This window comes from Pipistrellus hanaki (genome assembly GCF_964339955.1).
Source record: "Pipistrellus hanaki genome assembly, chromosome: 5".
Taxonomy (NCBI): Eukaryota; Metazoa; Chordata; class Mammalia; order Chiroptera; family Vespertilionidae; genus Pipistrellus; species Pipistrellus hanaki.
The window spans coordinates 73,783,124-73,803,042 of NC_140507.1; the positions used below are offsets into that span (position 1 = coordinate 73,783,124).

A 19,919-nucleotide genomic window follows, 5' to 3' on the forward strand; every position below is an offset into this window, starting at 1 on the left:
TGCAGCTGGTCCATATGGTAGACACAGAAAGAAGACACAGGTAGTACTAGAAATGGTCTTTAATCATAATTAAATAGTTCATATATGTCAGATTCCGTGATTAAGTTGTAATTGAGGTCCTTGGGTTCCGGCCACTTGCTGAGTCCTGGTGGGTCAACTGCCCAGAGCCCCTTCCCCCCAGTGCAGTTTCCGCTCAGAATGGGCCTATCAGCACCAGCAGTGCCTTGGCCACCATCACCGCTCCACAGCCAGGGCCTCCGCCTGCTCCTTGGGGAAGGCAATGTCAAAGATCTCACAATAGTGCTCCACAAAGTGGACCTCCAGGCCTTCAGTGATGAAATCTGCTAGATCACAGAAGTCCTTCTTGTTTTCTGCTGGCAGGATGATGCATGTCACTCCAGCACGCTTGGCCTAGGGTGGGTTAATTATGGGTTAGTCCGGGAAGACTGCAGGAACCAGTGTGCTCCAGGAGGGGGAGGGCTTGGTGGGGCTCCTGTTTGATGGAGCCCAGAGACACTGCTCAGATAAGGGCACTGGCTTCTGAAGAAGCCTAGGGCTGGTCTTAGGAGTGTGGCTCCTTCAGAGTCCACCACAAGTGACTGCCCAGCTCCTGTGAGAGTTTGCACCCATTGCTTTACCTTTAAGGTGGGATCGTGAGGCCAAGGCCCAAGAAATCAGGCGGTCTGGCCCTGCCCAGGCATTAGGGTTGAGTTGATTAGATATTTGACCAGTGTAGCATGTTAATTTTTAAGTTGATAACTTTGTATGGCTCACAAAGGATGCTATGAATACCCAAATGAACCTTGCCAAAACAAAGGCAAAATACAAGGAAAACATTTTGAAAACGTAACCAACACTCAAAACTTGTTGAGTTTTCCTGATGATCCTGCCCGATCTGGAGTATACTAGTCAGAGGGCAGTGGAGGCCCAGGAGACGGGGGCTCGGGCAGGACTTGGACATGGAGGGGAGGGGATGAAGGGTCTGCCCACGGTTCTCATGCCAGGCCAAGTGGGCAGTGAAGCTGAAGACCTCACTCCTCAGGAGCCCACAAAGCCACAGAGTGCATTTTGGGGAGAGGAGGTTCGAGGTCCAAAATCCCATCTCACTAAAATGGGCCATTGGATGGTCTGCTGTGCCTTCCCTGTCAGGACCGACTATATGGCAACGGAGGGAAGAGCACTCACCGCAATGGTCTTCTCTTTGATGCCGCCCACTGGCAGGATCTTGCCTGTGAGGGACACCTCGCCCGTCATGGCCAGGTTCTGCCGCACGGCCCTGTCCATGGCCAGTGATAGCAGCGCTGTGACGATGGTGCAGCCAGCACTCGGCCCATCCTTGGGAGTGGCACCCTGGTGGGGAGAGGCAGGTGGGTGGTACACAGGCCCAATGCCAGGCTGCGTGGGTGGGCGGGCGGGCGGGCGGGCGGGCACTGGCTCACCTCTGGCACATGCAGGTGGATGTGTGAAGTCACCAGGTAGCCGTTGGTGGGGTCATGCCGCATCAGGAAGGCCCTGGCAAAAGTGTAGGCAATGCGGGCACTCTCCTTCATCACCTCGCCCAGCTGGCCTGTCACCTCCAGGCTCCCGTCCTTGTCCTTGCCGTTCTTATCCTGAGGCCGCCTTGGGGATGTCTCGACAAACAGCGTGGAGCCTCCTGGAAGACAGTGTGTGGGCTTGTGAGCTCCGAGACAGTTCAGATTCCCAGGGTAGCCACTCCTCAATGCTGGGCCACCATCTGCAACACGTCCTCATCCTCCCCAGCCTAGCACCTTCTCTTCCACGTGTCGGCGTCCATGCCACCTAAGGGAGCCACTGTGCACTGGCCCTACATTGTGGACCTTCACACAGGCTGCCAACACCAAGTTCTTACACCATAGCTTTAAATATAGTCCAGAGCTCACTTCCTTTACAAACACCCCAAAACTGCACAACCCCTGCCCGCCACTGACAGAGCAACCCCTGGGCTCTAAAACCCTGAACCCCAAGCAAAGCGAAGTCACCTAGACACTGAATTCCCCCTCACCCTTCCCCTGCTGGGTGTGCCCCAGGGCCTCATGCTGTGAAGGACTGTCCCACATGCAAACCTGTCAAAGCATCACCTAAATAAAGCTCAGGGAGTACACCAGCTCCTCTCCAACAGCCAGTCAGCCAGAGGGCGGTTCAGAGCAACGAAGGACATGCAGCACTCACCCATGGCGGTCCAGGCCAGCCCCATGACCACGCCAGGCGGCGTCATCTCATACATGCGTTCCACAGTGAACACCGGCTTCCCCACAAAGTCCTGCAGGTTCTCAGGTGTCACCTCCACGGATTCGGCCTGACCACTGACAATCTTGTAGGCGGACTTCCTTAAGACCTGGGGCAGGTGTGGCAGGATGATGGGCAGCCGGGCCACAGGCCCCCACTCACCACCCCCATCTCCTCCTTTGGCTTTAATTTTTAAATTGTGTAAAATGCACATCACATAAAAAATGTATCATTGTAGCCATTTCTGTAGCATTAAGTACATTCACGCTGCTGTGCAACCATCCCCACTGTTCATCTCCAGAACTTTCTCAGCTTCCCAAACGAAAACTTGCCAACCCCTGACACCCCCCATTCTACTTTTACATCTGTGAGCCTGACTGCTGGGGACCTCACAGGAGTGGGGTCAGTCAGCATCTGCCCCGTGTTTGGCTCCCTTCTGTCACATCACACCCCCCAGCTCACCTTCTCCACCTGCTTCTGCAGGTTGCGCACTCCGCTCTCCCGGCAGTACTGCTTAATAAGGACGGTCAGCACATCCGATGACAGCTTGGCCTTGCTTTCATCCAGGCCGCACAGGGCACGGGCTTGAGGCACCAGGTACCGCTGCAGAGAGGAGAGCTCTGTCAGGACCCTCCTGGGGCCTTGCCCACCCCAGGTCTCAGGATCCAGGGGCCCACCACCCAGCCACAGATCCCTGGCTAGTAAAGAGGACTGAGGTGGACCCTGCCTTCATGGAACTCTGGTCCCTGAGGAAGCTGGGGTCGTCCAATGAACACAGGGTCTCAGGGCAGGCTAAAGGGTGTCACTGATGGTGAAAGTAACCAGTAAGCTTGGAGGGAAGGTAACAAGAGTATCTGGGCAGAGCTCAGTGGGTGCCAGGACCCTGAACGGGCCCACAACCTACAGACTTCCAGCCAGCCACCCCTGCTCCTGCTCCATCCTCTGCCCAGATCCAACTGCTATCCTCTCTCCAGATGTCATCTTAGATGTCAATTCCTTCAGGAAGGCCTCCCTGATTCCTGGGCTCACCCCACATACAGACAAGGTTATGTAGCTGCTGCCCTGAGCAGACAGAGGCTCCATGGTCACCCATACCCAGCACAACTGCTGTACAGCAGTCTCTGGACACAGTCCTGAGCACTAGGTAGGGGACAGAGCCAAGTGACACTGCAAGTTGGTCCTGGAACTCCCAGAAGTCCTTTTGTCCCTCCTGTCATCCCTTCAGAGGTTTGAAGGAAACCCCCACCCAGAGCCTGAATTAGCCCATCCTTCATCGGAATAAGTCCTGTGGATGGAGGACAGACATGGCAGAGTCCCAGGACCCCTGCCACCTAAGCTCCTGGTTCCCTCCCTCCCCCTGGGCCCTGAAATCTGGGGCCCAGTGCCCGTCTCCGGGCTGCAAAGGCATGGAGGAGAAGAAACCCTTTCCAAATAGTAAACACTGCGATGGAAATACAAGACTCCCCTCTGCAGCCCTTCCCTAGGCCTCATCCTGGGTCACTCTTTTTGGGCTGTTCCCAAGGTACATCCCATATAATAAACCAGTAAACTAAACTGTTTTCCTGAGTTCTGTAAGCTGCTCTAGTCAACTATCAAACCTGAGGAAGAGGCTGTAACAACCAGCTTATAGTTGGTGGGTCAGAGGAGGGCTCCTGTGGGATGAGCCGGAACCTGCACGTTCTGCTAACCCTGAACAGTGTCACTGAAACACAGGACACCAGCCAGAAAACTGGCTGGTGGGGGCAAACACCCACACCTGGTGTCCGAGGTGTGACATTATACCTTTTTACAACATGCCTCATGTTTCTTTTGGTCATACATACATGACACAGGGGATAAAGAATCCCGTCTCCCTCCTCCTCGGGTTTGACAGTTGACTAGAACAGGACTGGGAGCTCTGAGAGCAGGGGCACTGTGGACTGTACCCAACTCTAAGTGCCCAGTACTTAGTGTGCACTCAGATGTTCCTTAAGCCTGAGCACAGTGGGGCACCCCCTCCCCAGGGCTTGACAGATGGGACAGCTCGCCTCACCTCTGCAATGGCAAGCTTCTCCTGGGCCACGTAGCCCGACACATTGATCATCTCCATCCGGTCCCTCAGTGGCTCTGGGATGGTCTCAATGACGTTGGCCGTGCAGATGAACAGCACCTAGGGGAGCCAGTGTGAGGTGCTGGAGGACCGGCCACCCTGCCTCTCCCTGCCAGGGTCAGCCCCGGGCAGGACACACACCTTGGATAAGTCCACAGGCACGTCCAGGTAGTGGTCCAGGAAGTTGGCATTCTGCTCAGGATCCAGCAACTCGAGCAACGCTGACGAGGGGTCCCCCTGGTAGCCCCGGCCAATCTTATCCACCTGGAAGGGCATCAGAGGGCAGATGGTGTTGGCACCTTGTCCTGCCCCACCAGATACTAAGGTGGGGGAACCAAGAACTGAGGAAGCTCTGAGAAGGGACAAGAGTGTTGGCCTCACAGTGTGACTGGGCAGACATGGGTGCTCTGGGGCAGGAGAGGGGTCAGTATCATGAGACGGCCTTGCTGCAGTGAGGCTGCCACGGTGACTCAGGGACCATCGAAGCCGCGGGGCCATGGGCGTCATTCTGAACACAGACTGCCTGGTCAGAGCTGCCCGGAGCTCTGGGTTAGGAGGGCTCAGGAGTCAGGGTTCGAACCTCAGGGAAGCACAGCCACAGATCAGCCCTCTGGGGCCCACACACACCTCGTCAATCAGGACCAGGGGATTCTCGGTCTTGGTCTTCTTCAGGCACTGTATGATCTTTCCCGGCATGGCGCCCACGTATGTCCGCCTGGGAAAGAGGGCACGCTGGGCGGTCAGTGCCTGCCTCATCCACCGGGGGCCACATGAGCACTCGCAGGCCCAGCTCCCTTGGAGATCCAGGACCTGTGTGCCATGTGCCCTCTGGGGGGAAACGCTGGCCGCTTCTGGCCAGGCCCATCTCCAGAGTACAGTCACCCCGACCCTCCATTCCCCGCTCAGATTCAAGGCAGGGGACAGATTCATATCCAGGCCGCATTCAGACCCATCCCCCCAGTCAGCACCTCATATCCAGTGAAACCCCACAGAACCAGAAGGCTGGGAGCAGCCAGAAACTGGCACCAGGAATATCCCCTACACCTGGGACGGAAGAGTGAGAGCTGAGAGAGGAAGAAGGTGAGGGCAGCAAGGGAACAGGAGTGAGTCATGTGGGCTGAGGGGAGCTTGGCAGTTTTCAATATGACAACCGCAGTCAGATCCCCGACCTTGTCCTTGTTTGGAATCCCAGACTAGCATCCCAGTAAAGAGCGCCCACCTGCCCATCCTGAGCCCTCTCCCCAATGACCTCCCAATGTCTGCGTGCCTGCACGTGTGCAGAAACTCAGCCAATGCCTCTCACCCTGGAGAGTGGTCCTTGCCGCAGCTTCTAGGCAGTTCCCAACTAGGGCACAGGGGGTGCTAGGGTCCCCTCTGCCTTCCCTCAGCCCCATCCCCAACTTTCAGCCTCCTGCTCACCCAGCTCAGAGGTCAGTACTCAGGCAAGAACCTTCCCAGCCTCTCAGGTCAGCTCCCCGAACCCCTCCACCCTCAGAGTAGGTCTCCCAGGAATATCTGAACCATCCCAGCCTGGAGGCCTCCAATGCTGTGTGGGCCCTGTCTCTTCTTGACCTGTTCTGGAGCTCACACGAGGCTCTGTGCCAGGAAGCCAAGAGGCTGCCCGCCTCCCTGCGGGTTCGAGACAGTGAAAGGTGGAGGTTACACCCAACTCGCCCTGCCCAGTGGGCGGCCAAAATATCCATGTTTTTAGAGTCAAAAAAGGAACTTTTAATATGGACTCAAATCATCCTTGAACACTAGTTGCCAGAGCTTGGGGGCAGGTACAAGGGAGAACAGGAAAACTTGTGGGTGGTCCACAGAGATCGCGCATCCGTTAGTCATTAGGGAGAAGCACCAAGAATAGCAGGTGACAGTGCTACCCTCTCCCCACACGGCCTCCCCACCCCACCTTTGAACACTGTGGCAAATTGAGAACAGATACTAGTGTATCTGCTACACTTGTGTCTCAAGCAATTTACACTTTTCCAAGAATGTACCTGTGTGGAGGCCAGCATGGCGGGAAGCCCCAGAATGCAATATCCTGACTGCTCCCCAGAAGAGTGCCAGGCACAGAAGCAGGTAGCTTTAACCAGTTAATTGCCACGATGTTTTGAATTTAATTTAAAAAAAAGTCCCCTGCTTGCATCTATAGACGTTTATGGTGTACAAATGGTTCAGACCCGGGACACAGAAGATACGAGCCCCTGCTCTGGGTCTGCTGAGGGAGGAAATAATCAAGACGGGTGCTCAGGCCTCACAGGTGTGGGCTGGCCCATTCTCACTGAGGAGACCACCTTGCCCCTCACTATAGCTCAGTCACTAATCAGACGGCCCAGGCTAACGGCAAGCACCAGCCCTGGAACTCTGGTGGGAACTAAGCTGGAAATGCGGACAAAGCCCTCCCTAAGAGGCCAAGATTTGGATCCAATGTTTGAGCACCTGGATTCAGCGGGGCCTAGACGCCTGAGCTTTGCAGTCACTACCTCCAGTGTGAGTGGAGTTTACTCCTTTGCCACCCCATTCACTTTAACCAAGGCAGGAGCAGATCCAAGAGGCTGGGCCTACCTGTGCCCCTTTATCTCGGCCACATCCGTCATGCCACCGACACTGAAGCGGAAGTACTCTCGGTTCAGGGCTCGAGCGATGGAACGGGCGATGCTGGTCTTGCCCACGCCAGGGGGGCCGTAGAAGCAGAGGATCTTGCCCTGGGTGGAGCCTCGGAGCTGGCTGACGGCAATGAACTCCTACGGGCAGAGGTGGGCTCCCATGAGACAATCAATCACTCGCTGCTCATTGCCTTTGTGCAGAGTAAGGGCTGTGCCTGACATGAGTTTGGCCACCTTCTGGTACTTTCTAGGTTTCTGTGGGTGGGAAGGGACAAGGCCTGTCCTGGAGGAGCCAACCTGACTGCAGGTGTCATCTGCCACAGGGTGGGAGAGCCTGTGGCACCAATGGGACAAGTAGATGCCAGGAGAACATGTGTGACTGACAATCAACCATGGATGACCACAGAACAGGCCCATCAGCCAGCTCCCCCACTTAATAGGCTTTCTTCCATATCGTGGATCACAATAGCCTCCTCCTTTCTCCTGGTCTGTCCGCGCCCCAATACCCTCAGCCAGGCCTGTTTTCTTTCCCTTGTAAACCTTTGTGCCCCTGGAGCAGGGCAGGCTGGCTCTGGCAGCCCCTGACATTTCTGAGTCAATCCAACAACTCTGGCCAGGGCCCCTTACCCCTTACCTTCCTGAACCCCAATGTACCCCTCCAGACCCCCACATTCACCATGGGGCTCCTCTAGGTCTCCCCAACAGCACAGAGTCTGGGGGGTGTGGTGAAGGGGGTGGGGGAGAGGCAGCAGAAGAGATCCTGGGCCCCAGCCCCTGAGGCCTCAGACCCACATGCAAATCCAGACCATCACAAACATGCCTCTCAGCCTCCGCCCTAGGTGCAACGACCAAGTACATAGGATGTGGGAGTGTGATGCCCAGCGGAAGGTTAGGCTGGTCTGTGCCCAGGACCCCGGGGCCCACAGAAGAGGGTACAGGCGGCCTCACCAGGATGCGCTTCTTGACATCGTCCATCCCATAGTGGTCCTCCTCCAGCACTGCCTGGGCACGGGCCAGATCCAGGTTCTCGTCACTGTACTTGCCCCATGGGATGGACGTCAGCCAGTCCAGATAGTTGCGAGTGACGCTGCCACAGGACAGACCAGAGTGGTGAGTGGGGCCCAGAGAAGTACCTGATCCCTGCTGTTGCAAACCCACGTGGCTGGTACCCACTGAGCCCAAAGCGTGAACCACACCATCGGCTGCCACACTACGGAAAGCTATCTCAGTGAGGGCCACACCTGGGAACAAGTGCCTGGTTCCCGCCACAAGCACCAGGCCCCTTTCCCAGACCAAAGACACAGCGAGCATGGGGACTGCTTAGGGTCTAACACCATGGAAGGGACAGTGGTTAGAATGGAGGGGACAACCTAACCCAGTGCCACTGAGGAAACTGAAGCCTGGATAGTGGCAAGTCAGCATTACCAAGAGAGTAACCTGTGCCCGGGAGTTGTGTGTCATTGACCGGGACCTAGAAGAGGCCCCTCACTAGGATCCTAATAAGAGACTGTATCATTAGCTCATGTTTTAAGGCTCTAGTTTATGAACACTTGTGACAGAAGTATGAAAGCTCCTTAGCTGCCTTTAGAATGGAGGCATCAGCACCTCCCAGGTCCTGTGGAAAGAGTGCTGCCCTCCCTGAGCCAGGGAGGGGCCTGGTGCTTGGGTCCTCCCTTCAGAAGGGCTGTTCCAGGACCAGCCAGTCCACAAACTGCCCAGGAGCAACGCCCAGTCCCTGGGATCTGACACCACAGGCCCTGAGCCTCTTTGCCCAAACCCTGGGATCCATCCTGACTCACAGCCAGTGTGGGACGCACAAGGACCGCTGGTCAAGGCTGAGTCCCCAACTAAATACGCTTACTTCCTGGCTGACTCTTAAAGCAGCAAGAGGGAGGCCAGAGGACCGAAGCCAGGGGAAGATGGTGACCTCAGGGTGATGGCTCAGACTCCTGGCTCTGGCTGGAAGCACTGGCTTAGAGCCATATGACCTTGGGTTCAAATCCCTGTCCCCAACCACCACCTTAGAGGCCCTGGTCACTGACTTGACTTTCCTGAACCCTGATCTCTTCATCTGAGAAATGGGGATGACAAAGGCAGGTCCCACACAGGTGGTATGAGAGGACTGATGCATGTCACGGCTGTTTCAGACAAGTGCCTGTGCCCGTGCCGGTGGTTTTCTGGGCCAACATCCCAGACCCTGCCAGCTCACAGGCCTTTCTGAGAGCAGATGTGACAGAGGAAGCAGCACCGCGGCCCCCAGGCACTCACTTGAACTCTGAGGAGTGGTTGTCTAACAGGCCCAGCTTGCTCAGCTCCTCATCCACAACATCCATGACGTGCTTGGGGACGACAAGCTCCTTCAGCCGCTCACGGAACTTCTCCTCAATGGCGTCCTTGTCCTCCTTCTCCAGGCCTAGTTCCTTCTTGATGATCTTCAGCTGCTCTTGCAAGAGGTACTTGCGATGTGTCTGCTTGATTTTCTCCTCCACCTGCAGGGCCGAGAAGCTGCCCTCAGACCCGAGAGTACACAGTCCAGTCTTGGAAAAAAGCTTTGCACCCTTTCCCAATCTGGTTCCCGTTTCGAACATTTCCCCCAGGACTCGGAATGCGGAGAGCTCCTGCCCCTCAAAGGGGGATGGTCAGGTGGAGACCTCTTTCTCTGGGTTCAGCCGCTAGGATCAGCTCAGGGCTGTCCCCACCCCACTTACCTCCCGCCCCAGGCGCTGCTGCAGCTTGCTCAACTCAAACTCCTTCTTGAGGAGGGACAGGGCCTTATACAGTCGCTTGGGAATCTGCCAAAAAAGGAGAGATCAATCAGAATGGTTGCCCATCTCTGCAGGGATGGGGGAGGGGAGATAGGGGCACTCAGCAAGCTGTTGCTAGAGGAAGCCTAAACTGTGACAGACCACCAGCCACACTTTAACAAAAAGAGGCATGCACCCCTGTTTCAACAAGCTGGGTTCTGGAAACACCTTCTACAGATAAACTCCAGCAGTTCTACAAGCTGTGTGGATCAGGATGTTTGTACAGGTGTTGTTTGTGACAGCAAAAGACTGGTGACAACTCAAATATGCCACCACTAAATCATGGACACCACCTGATGGAATACTATACAGCAGTTAAAAAGAATGAGGACGCTGGATGTGCATGAAGGACATGTGTTGATGTAAAATCATCTCCAAAGGGAGCTGAGGACACCAGCCAGCCTGGGAAGCGGCCCAGCACAGTGCATGTGCGGACAACTCACATTGGTCTCCTCCAGGACGTCCTGCAGCTCGTGGGACTCGGCTCCAGTCAGTGCAGCACCCATGTCGCTCAGGTAGATGGGGTTGTCCACCACCCTCTGGCCGGCCTGCATCATCTGCAGCACAGACTCTCTGGTAGGGACAGAGGGACACTGTCCTGGGGCACGAGGACCATGGCAGCAGCTGGGACTTCACTCCTGCTGGCCCTGTCTCCTGGCCCCTAGCAGCAGAGAGCCAGCATTGCATATGGGCCTCCCCAGCTTCAGGACCAGCAGGGCCTCCTTGTCCGAGAGTCATGACAGTAGCACCTCCAGCCCAGACCGAAGCCCCTCCAGCAGCCATGTGGTACCTCATGAGATCCCCCTTCACCCCAGCTAATGACAACAAAGGCTTCCAGGCAAATCCAGATCCTTGTTAGCAAGAAGAAGGCAAAGACCCTGGGCCAGGTCAGCCATCCCACCCCAGGATGTCCCTGTTAGAAGGGAAGAGGCTCCACCTGCACAAGTCTGGGCCTGGGTGTCAAATTCTTGCCCTCAAAAGGTTTTCTACCAGGACACTCTTAAGAGCAAGCCCAGCCTGGCCTCAGGAAGGCTAGCCACACATTCTGGCTGGGGAGGATGCAGGACACCAACCTGTAGAGTGGGTTCAAGGCAATGATGTCCCGGATGGTCTTCACGATCTCAGCTGTCAGGGCCTGGCAAGTGAGAAGACTGGCATGGAACATGGGGTCCTGGGGCCAGTGGGGCCTTTCCCACCTGGTCCTGGCCAAGGATGGCCTTAGAGGCCCAGGAGCAGGGCCAGAATTCACTAGTCACGGGGACACCGAACCAACTGAGCAAATACTAAAACCAACTCTGCCTCCTTACACCATCCTAATCTTAGAAAGAGGAGTTGGGGGGGGGCAGGAGGGGGAAGGGTGTCTTTCTTTTTATTGATAGTATTACAGAGGGAGTGGAGGTTTTCTTTACTCTTTTATCACTGTTCTCACAACTGACACTCCTCAACCTTGGCCACAAAACATACATTCTGTGACTTCTTTGCCTGAAATCTGCCTGAGTCACTAGGGCTCTCAGCCTGTTCCTCCTGGAACCTTGCCACAGGTCCCTTTAGTGGTAGGGCCCTAGGCTGTGGACCCTTGGGCACTGTGTTCCTTCCTGCCTTTGTTCCCTGCCACAGTGAAGCTGGTCTTGTTCTGGCAGTTTATGACACATACACCGACACCTCATTTGTTTCCAGAAGGTCCGGTTTGCAGCATATTGTACTCCAATGAGGGCACCAGTGGGCACAAAGCAAGCAGCCACAATGGCTGGGGTTTTCTCGTGTAATCTCGTGGTATCTAGTTATTGGATTTGTCCCTGAATTGCCCGAGTTATCTTTATAGAAGGAAGCCAGCCGAAGGTCCATCGCCCTTGCGTGAACAAAGATGAGAGCGCTGTCTCTCCAAGGTCCTTGATTCTTTTTTCTTTTCCTTTTTTATTCAAGTCCTTGTGTTGAGGGCTGACTTTCAATAAATCGCCGTGGGGGAGTGCTCTGCTACATTCAGGTTGTCTACAAATGGCTTAGCACCCACTTTCCCACGAACGTGCACTGCATGACAGGCGAAGGGGCGGCCCCCTTTCCAGCCCACCGTTTCCCAACACAAGGGGCTCTCTGCGCCAGACCCCCAGCCTGGTCCTTGATTCTTTTCGTAACACCATTTATGTCTCTGCCTCTCCCCCACTACACAATCCTCATAGGAAATTCTGAAGTTGTGCTGTTTATGACGTACAAACCCACACCTCAGTTCGACAGCCACTGGTAGCTATTCATTAAAGTAAAAGGGATGTTCTGTTGCTCAGTCACACCAGCCATAGGTAGAGTGCTTAACAGCCACAGGTGGGTAACAGTGCCGAATTGCAGAATATCTCCATCACCATGGAAGGTTCTCCCAAACAGCGCTTCTCCACAGGGCCTGGCGGCCCTGGACTGCTGGTACAGGCCAGTGGAAAATGCAGCCAAGCCCCTGCCGGCACCCAAGGCTGACATCACCAACCACTCACAGCACTCCTCCCTCGGAGCTCAGAAGCTGCCCCAGAATCCTTCTCAACACAGTGCCTTGGGGCCTTGGCTGGGTAGCTCAATTGGTTAGAGCATGGTCCCTATAAGCCAAGGCTGCAGGTTCAATCCCATCAGGGCACATACAATAATCAACTCATGAATACACAAATTAAGTGTAATAACAAATCAATGTTTCTCTCGCTCTCTAAATAAAACTAAAAAAAGATAAGAACCACAGTGCCCCAAAGCTATTCACTATATTCCTACCCAGCGGTCACCGTATCTAGAACTTGCACTAGAAGAACTGGTGGAAGGACACTCCCACCACCTCCTCAAAAGTTGGCTCACCAGGAAGGCTTTTCTTTCCTGTCTCAGAGCCCTGCTTCCCCTCCCCAGTGCACCAGGTTTGGGGGGAAGGTTGGAGGCACCTGCCTGGAGATCACAGGCTGGGGCTGGACCTGGGTTCAAACCCTGCCTCCTTCGAGAGCAGCTAAGGACCCCAGTGGATTTCCTTCACCTTTCTCATCCCAGTTTTGTGAGGGTAAGTATGCTTTGCACACTCCAATTTGAATGCTGCAACAGGCTAGCTAGCCCCTTACTCAGGAATGCTGACTCACCTTCACTTCCTCTGTGACCTGGAAGTCCTCATGGACAACATTCTCGACTTCCACCATGAGCACCTCGCTGGGGGTGCCTGAGTTGGGCTCCATCACCACCTCCATCTGGCGCCTGACACCCAGATCCTCCTCCGCCTCCTTCTTGCTCCGCTTGGGCTTCCGGCGGGGCTTCTGCTTCTCAGCCTCGGCCTCCTCTGGCTCCACCTCCAGCTGTCTGTTGATGTGAATCCTGTAGCCGGGAGCGAGGCAGAGATGGAGCCGCTGAGGTTGGGAGTAGTCCTGCCCTAATGAGGCCCCCAGTGCTGATAACTGAGTGTCCTGCTGGGCCCAGGCCCCCAGGGCAGGGTAAGTACAAACTCTGGAGCTGAAGACTGAGCTACTTTCTCAGAACCCAAAGACCAGTGTCCCCCTCTGCCCTTAGACTCCAGAAGACCCATCCATTCCATTCCCCACTGTCCTCCACAAACTCACGGATGAACCCGTGGAAACCAGTTCTGGGGACCATTGCAAGCTGCCACCTCGGCAGAGCCCATCTCTGGGACTCTGCCTGCCTCTCTCACCATGGAGCTCACTCCTTCGCGTTGTTCAGGTCTCAATTCAAGGGCACCTCCTCAAGGAGGCTAGATCCCATCACCCTGCCCATCTTCATCTCCCCTCCTCCCTAAAGCACCCATGACCATTTGATTTCAGCTTGTGACTTGTTTTCATGCCTCTGGTGCCCTCCCACTAGGGGTGCTCCACAAGGTGGCCCCGTCCTGTCTCTCCATCCAGGTGTTAAACGACGTGTTCCACCTCCCCTGTCACACAGGTAAGTAACAATGGTGCCTTCCTCAGAGGAAGGGCCTGTCAGGCTACAGAGATGCCAACTCAGTGCCCAGCTGTCATCAGCAAGGTGCACAGAGAAGGGGAGGCTGGGCCTTGGTAAGTCCTGGGTAGGCCTGGCCTCAGGAGAGAGGGCTCATTGAATAGGGCCCCTCATTCTGTAAGGCAGGGCAGTTAGCAGCCACCACTGTTAATTAATCCTGACTGAATCTTATTCTCTTCCCACTGGCTCATGAGTCCTTCCAGGACAGAGAGGAACAGCCTCTTCCCTGAAACAGACTAGCGGGAACAGGTGAAGAGTGTGAAGGCTCAGAGCAGGGAGTGCCACCAGGACTTTCACAGAGTCAGGGCCCGGCATAGGCCCTTTGCCCAGAGTGTATTCTGGGATGCTGCCCAGCTGACACAAGAAAAAGGCTAGATGAGAAAAATGAATGGAAGACTCTGAATTCAAAAAATGCTGTCAAGTGTCTCCAATGAGGGGCTTTTCAGAACATTCACTGTATCTTCACTACACATTATCAGCTTGTACTCTGACATGTTCTCATGTGTATTTGGTCACAGGACTCTTGTGAAGCATCTCACAGGCACAACATTCCTTGGAACACATGTGAAAAGCTGGTTAGTTCCTCTATCGAGAGCTTCAACCCTAAGCTGACCTTGCAGATTTTTTAAATCGTGGTATTTACAAGGGCTTAAACTGGACTTATAAACATATGCAGTTCTTTGACAGTTAAAAATTCCATGGACCGACAAAGAAGGGTGTCAGAGTAAAAAACTGCAAATTGCAAAGAATGACAATACAGCATTATTTGCAGGCAGACGCAGACACAAGCACTAGGAGGAAAAGCAAGCCCAGCTGTGAACAGCAGACACCTAGACATGAGGCAACTTGCTACTTTCTGTTTTTGTGATGCTTTTTTAAATAACCTGCATTAAAGCAACGACTTCTCACTGCCCACCCATACTGCCACTTTAACAAAGGAACTCTGAGAAGGGAGGGTCCAGAGGTAACATATCTTAGCCTCCATCTCCAGCTTTGGTGTGGTCACCAAAGTGAACAGGCTGCAGGGATGACTGAGAAGGCTGTGTCAGCGCTGGGGCCTAGGGGTACTCAGAACCACCCTCCCCACAGTGTCCCACAGACCCCCGAACCTTCTGTGTCCCATGACAATCATGCGTAGCTTGTCCCCAAGGTCCTGCATCTCATGGATCTGGACAAATGTTCCTGTGTGGTAGATCTCGTCCAAGCTCTCGACCACGTCGGACTCGTTACTGAGGGAGAGAGACACAAAGGAACATCAGCACAGGCTCTCTAATTCCCATGGAGTGTCTCAGGCTAGGTTGGAGGAAGGAGAGACAAAAAACTCAACTGGCCTGGACTGGAAACCAACAGTGACCTCCTTGCTCCCACGGGGGCTCTGGAGCCCAGTAAAGTACCTGCCAGCTAAGGTACTGCTAACTGCACTGGCCATGAGGCATCCTGGATGGAATTTTCATTCCATTCCAAAATCCCAGGACAGAGCCTACTCAGGACACCTTAGACTTCTCACTTGGAAGTGGAGCTAATTTCTGCCTGGAGTCAAGATGGACACATCCAAAGCAGTGATATCTGCCCCCTTCGCTCTGTGCTGATGTGGCCTTGCAGGTGTGCGTGTTTTAACACCAAGGGTCCTCGAGGCTAAAATCCTCCCCCCCCCAATATCTTGACTATAGCCTAGCCCTGTAAGCCAATCCAGGCTATGAAAGAATGCTTGGCTCTAGGCTGAGCACCCTGTAGGCTCTACTCGGTTTCTTTCAGGTCAAGGGTCAGAGGTCCAGGCTACTTTAGGGAGAACTGGTGGTGAGCTACACTCCAGGGCGACTTCAGCAAAGGAGTGAAGGAAAAATCACACTTACGTGTCATCTCTCTTTAGAAAGACGCCGGCATATGGCTGGGCAAGACGGACTTTCCTTCTTAGCAGCTCAACCAACTTCTTATTTTTAACCTAGCATGACAATGACCCCAAAGTGAAATGCAGGGTAGGTTTTCTAGCTGACATTTTGATAGCAGCTCTAACAATTTATATATTATTCTCTGGGGACATGCTAATCTGATCCAGGTCACTAACCAACTTAGTCCAGGAACCCCTGAACCAAAAACAAAGGACAGATTTACGAAGAAGAAAGTGGTACAGGGGTGAACAACTGCACTCCTCAGTGGTTCTCCCCCTTCCTAAAGAAAACTCAAAGTAGACAAATGGCCAGAGCTAAGCAACTGATTCAATGTCAAGAGCTGTTTCAGTCTAAACTTTACTGATTTCATCAGAGTCAGAAGAACTACACTAAATGTGTGTAATTGAAATGTGGCCCACCCCATAGGATGATAACATCCTTTAATTTTCACTGAAAGTATTTCCCAATCACATCTTTACCCTATTTATTGATCATTGAAACCCCCAGGATCATAGCATGTTCTCTTGATGTCATTTTGGCGACAGGTAGAGGGCTAATGCTGTTTCCTAGGAAACAGTTGATGGGGGGCGGGGTGGGGGTGGGGGGGGGAGGTGCACAAATGTCTTTTAGGGTTCAAATGATTTTTCAAGCCTGCGTTAATTCCCAGACCAGACTGCCTAAACTTAATGGCTCTCAATCTGTGGTGTACGTAGTTTCTGAAGCAGGAAATATAGAGGGCCTGAGAATTTGCATTCAAAACAAGCTCCCAGGTGATGCTGCTGGTCCAATCCCCAAAATTTGAGAAGCCGTGTTTTAACTCTAACAGCAGCTCTTAACTTAGGGTCCTGGCCCCAGAGGCCTGGTAAGGTAGAGATGGTGGTCAAAGAGGAGAAAGAGGTCTCCGAGGCAGGCTTCTGAAATGTCTGCAAGCCCCACATAAAAAAACAACAGGTGCAGCTGCTTACTACTGAGGCATACTAAGCACCAGGCACCATTCTAGATTCCTTACAGGACCTCACTGATTTCCCACAACCACTCTAAGACAGAAGATACTATTGTGTCCATTTCACAGATAAGAAAACGAAGGCCCAGAGGAACCACTTGCCCAATGTTACAGAACTAGGGTTGTTGGAGTCAGCTACAGGATCTTACCCGGGGGCCTCCAAATAACCACTACTCAACATCAAGGAAGGCCCTGGGAGAGCAGCTCAGGCAGACATAATCAGCAGTGCAAAACAGGAGCGGGCGGGGGGGGGGGGGGGGGGGGGCGCCCTCTTCTGTCCCCTCCTCGCTGGCTGGCTGGGTCCCTCTATTTTGTTCCTTTCCAAGGCATCCCTGAGATTTACTTAGCAGAAACTGGGGTGAGGGGGAGAAGCTGGAGGGTGAATACAGAGGTTGACTCATTGTATGACCTTGCTTAGACAGTTAAAGATAACCTTTCTCTCCATGGACTCCAGTTTCCACATCATTTAAAAAGGAGTGGGGTGGGGGAGGGAGGCATTTGTGTCCTTCCTACTCTAAAAAGGCGAGTTCCTTGCACTCACAATGTTTTCTCTCTATTACATCACCCTAGTTCCCCACCCAACCCTCCCTTAGGTTTCTTAGTCTGAAACGACCTTGTTTCCGGCCTCTTTCCATTACAACCGCAGTGCTGGCGACATGGTAGGGGGTTAAGACTCAGTTGAGTGAAAAAAACACACACATAGATACACCCCTCGGAGAAGATTCCCCTCCCACCTCCCTCCTCAGATCCTTGCTCTATTACTCCCTGTAGTACTTATTATCTTCCAGCACATACTTTACTTACTAATCTTAATTACTTCTTGCTTCTCACTAAAATGTGAGCTCCAAAGGCAGGAATATTTGTCTTGTTCACTGCTGTACCCAAGCTAGAACTGATCTTGGCACATGACCTAGAAATACTTGTTTTTCTTAAAGGAATTAGTCCTGATCCCAAAGGGGCTGATAACCAGAAAGGCCACTCTGGGGAGACCGGGTTACAAAACATTTACCAACACCTGCCGAAAAGTTACTGGCCGCAAGATTGCTTTTCTGGTTCTTCTCGGAGCAGGGTTCCTATGATTGTACGCTAAGTGCACGGTCCTAAGCTCGTTGGGTTCAACTCCCCTTAAGAGATCCTAGAAGAGGAATTTGACTCCAGTTCACTAAGCTAGTGAGTGACAAGCACACAAAATTCCGACTCCTGCCTTTGATAAACTTCGTGTCTAAAACACTGTCGATAAATGAGGGTGCTCAACTTTCTCTCGGCCCAACTCGCTGCTTGCAGAGGAGGGGAGACGGAGGACCACGTAGGAGATCTCATTACCTCGATAATCTTGATAAAGCGCGGGAACACCGGGTTGCGGGTGACAGCGATGAGTGGCAGGTGAGGGAACACCTCCGGGATGGTCATGGGTGTCAGCGCCGTTATAACGGGGCCTTCCCCGCCGCCCGCGCTGCCCCCCGTGCCGGCGGCGCCATCCTCCGCGCCGCCCTCCGGGGCATCCTCGCCACCCGAGAATCCGCCGCCGCCACCGCCGCGGCTGTTAGCCTCCCAAAGCCCCCGCCACTGGCCCGCAGCCGTGGGGCCACGGCCCCAAAGCGCCCACGGAGGAGAGGCGTCGCAGGCCCGCCGGCCTTTGGGCAACCACGCTCCGGCCGCAGTTTGGACCCGCCCCCCGGCGACAGCCAGCAGTGGCCGCCGCAGCGCCCAACACCGCGCAGCGCCCCACAGCCGCACGTAGCCTGTGCCCGCCGCCATGGCCCGGCCATCCTGGTGGCGCACGCGGCTTGCGTCATTTCCGCTCACAGGACCGCCGCGCACGTGACGTCGGGAGCGTGCTCCGGTGCCCGTGGGGCGGGGTCCCGGAAAGAAGAATTGAGCCGACTGAGGCTTGGAAGAAAGTGGAGGCGGGGCCTGGAGAGGGGGCGGGGTTCAAGGTCCCTCCACAAATCCACCTCTTCCAGCCAACCAACAGGCACCTCCCAGGCCTCTTCGGGTCACGTGGAGGTGGGCACGCGCTTTCACCCGCAGGAAAAGGACCAGCTGTGGCTGAAAGTGAACCTTCGGGAACGTGTGGAGAGCCTCGTGCACACGTGGGCGCTGACCCGGCGTGCGAGTGATGGGCGCATGCTCAGGCTCCTGGTGGGTGAATTCGAACTTCCTCGGGAGACACTGCGCTCAAACTGAAGCTGTCAACGCGCACTCGCAACCCAGTGCGCACGCCCAAGCTCTCCGGACCGTTTCGGGGGACAATGCGCGCATGCTCAGACGCCAATGAGCCAGTGAGCGCATGCGCGTGTGCCTGCATGGGCGTGTCAGGTTCCTGAAGGGGGCGTGTTGAGGTGGGTGGATTTAGGCTTCCCAGGAGTCAAGGTGCGCATGCTCAGGACCCCTGGCGGCACCCGAAGCGGTGCTCAGGCTCTCTTCTGCGCATGCCCAGACTGTGAAGCAACATAGCGGCGGTTGAAGACGGCAGTGGTGGCGGCGGTGCCTCTAACCTGATGCTGGTGTTGATGCTAGTCGCCATAGCGTCCTTGGGGCTCTGCTCGCGGGCCGGAGCTCAGCCGCTGTGCCGGTGCGGCCGCCCTTCCGGTTTTGGGGTGCTGTCAGGGGTCGGGAAGGAAAGTTGACTCCTCTGAGTGGAGGCCTGGGCGGAATCCCGGAAGGATGGAGGTTTCCCAGTTTACTCTTCTAGAAATCAAACGTGATTCCTCCCCTTCTCTCACCCCATTCTAACCTATCCAGTCCATCCCCAAGTCCTCTTGTTGCCACTTCGAAACTTTGGACTGTTCCAACCCTTCAAGCCACTTCCGCGGCCACCACCCTAGACTGTGCCTTCTTATCCATCACTCACGCAGGCAGCCAGAGGAATTGATAAACTAATTAGATCTCGTCATTCCCCTTCTCTGGTTCTCTGTGACACCCGGAATAAAACCCGAGTTCCTTGAGCAGCCTGAATTTCCTCGCATGATCTGGCCCCAGGTTTCTCAACAGCAGCGCAGCTTACATGTAGGGCCTGATCATTCGCTGAAGTGGGATTGCCCTGTGCACTGTTGGATGTTGAGAAGCATCCCTGGCCTCCACCCACTAGATGCCAGGTGTACCTACTTCCCCAAGCTTTACCCATCAATAAAAAATGTCTCTAGGTGTTGCCAAGTGTTCCTAGGGATTTTACAACCACCAATCTGGTCCCTGCCCATGAAGTCACTGCTGTGGATACACTGTCCCTGAACACGCCAGACCAGATTCAGCTTTGGGGGTGGGAGAGACTTGGTGCAAACTATTTCCTCCGATGGTATGCTTTGCTTCCAGGTTTCTCCA

At 54.4% G+C, this 19,919-nt stretch overlaps 2 protein-coding genes across 2 annotated transcripts in view; one reads left to right on the plus strand and one right to left on the minus strand.

Moving 5' to 3' along the window:
• Positions 1 to 44: 44 nt before the first annotated feature.
• LONP1 (lon peptidase 1, mitochondrial) lies at positions 45 to 18,394 on the minus strand. Its single transcript, XM_084883667.1, has 18 exons — positions 17,922 to 18,394; positions 15,560 to 15,648; positions 14,816 to 14,935; positions 12,842 to 13,070; positions 10,820 to 10,881; positions 10,190 to 10,319; positions 9,651 to 9,734; positions 9,211 to 9,431; positions 7,891 to 8,029; positions 6,902 to 7,080; positions 4,964 to 5,051; positions 4,478 to 4,600; positions 4,280 to 4,396; positions 2,710 to 2,850; positions 2,191 to 2,356; positions 1,440 to 1,654; positions 1,186 to 1,350; positions 45 to 411 (listed from the first exon to the last, which is right to left on the minus strand). The coding sequence occupies exons 1-18, from the start codon at positions 18,354 to 18,356 to the stop codon at positions 235 to 237; spliced, it is 2,880 nt and encodes a 959-aa protein (XP_084739793.1). The 5' UTR covers positions 18,357 to 18,394; the 3' UTR covers positions 45 to 234.
• Positions 18,395 to 18,523: 129 nt separating this feature from the next.
• The window catches only part of CATSPERD (cation channel sperm associated auxiliary subunit delta), a gene marked incomplete at its 3' end in the record, with an annotated part of 45,090 nt that continues 43,694 nt past the window's right edge, over positions 18,524 to 19,919 (plus strand). Inside the window, exon 1 of the mRNA XM_084885346.1 lies at positions 18,524 to 19,173. Coding sequence (XP_084741472.1) covers positions 19,100 to 19,173 — 74 coding nt within the window. The 5' untranslated portion in view covers positions 18,524 to 19,099. The remainder of the gene's footprint in view (positions 19,174 to 19,919) is intronic.

Bases quoted from the DNA above. Each gene is read 5' to 3' on its own strand.
- LONP1 (XM_084883667.1), bottom strand. From the start codon at position 18,356: ATGGCGGCGGGCACAGGCTACGTGCGGCTGTGGGGCGCTGCGCGGTGT. The intron at 10,320-10,819 runs GTTGGTGTCCTG...TGTCCCTACCAG, and splicing joins GCCTTGAACCCACTCTACAG to AGAGTCTGTGCTGCAGATGA. The intron at 7,081-7,890 runs GTGAGGCCGCCT...CTCTGCCCGTAG, and splicing joins ATGTCAAGAAGCGCATCCTG to GAGTTCATTGCCGTCAGCCA.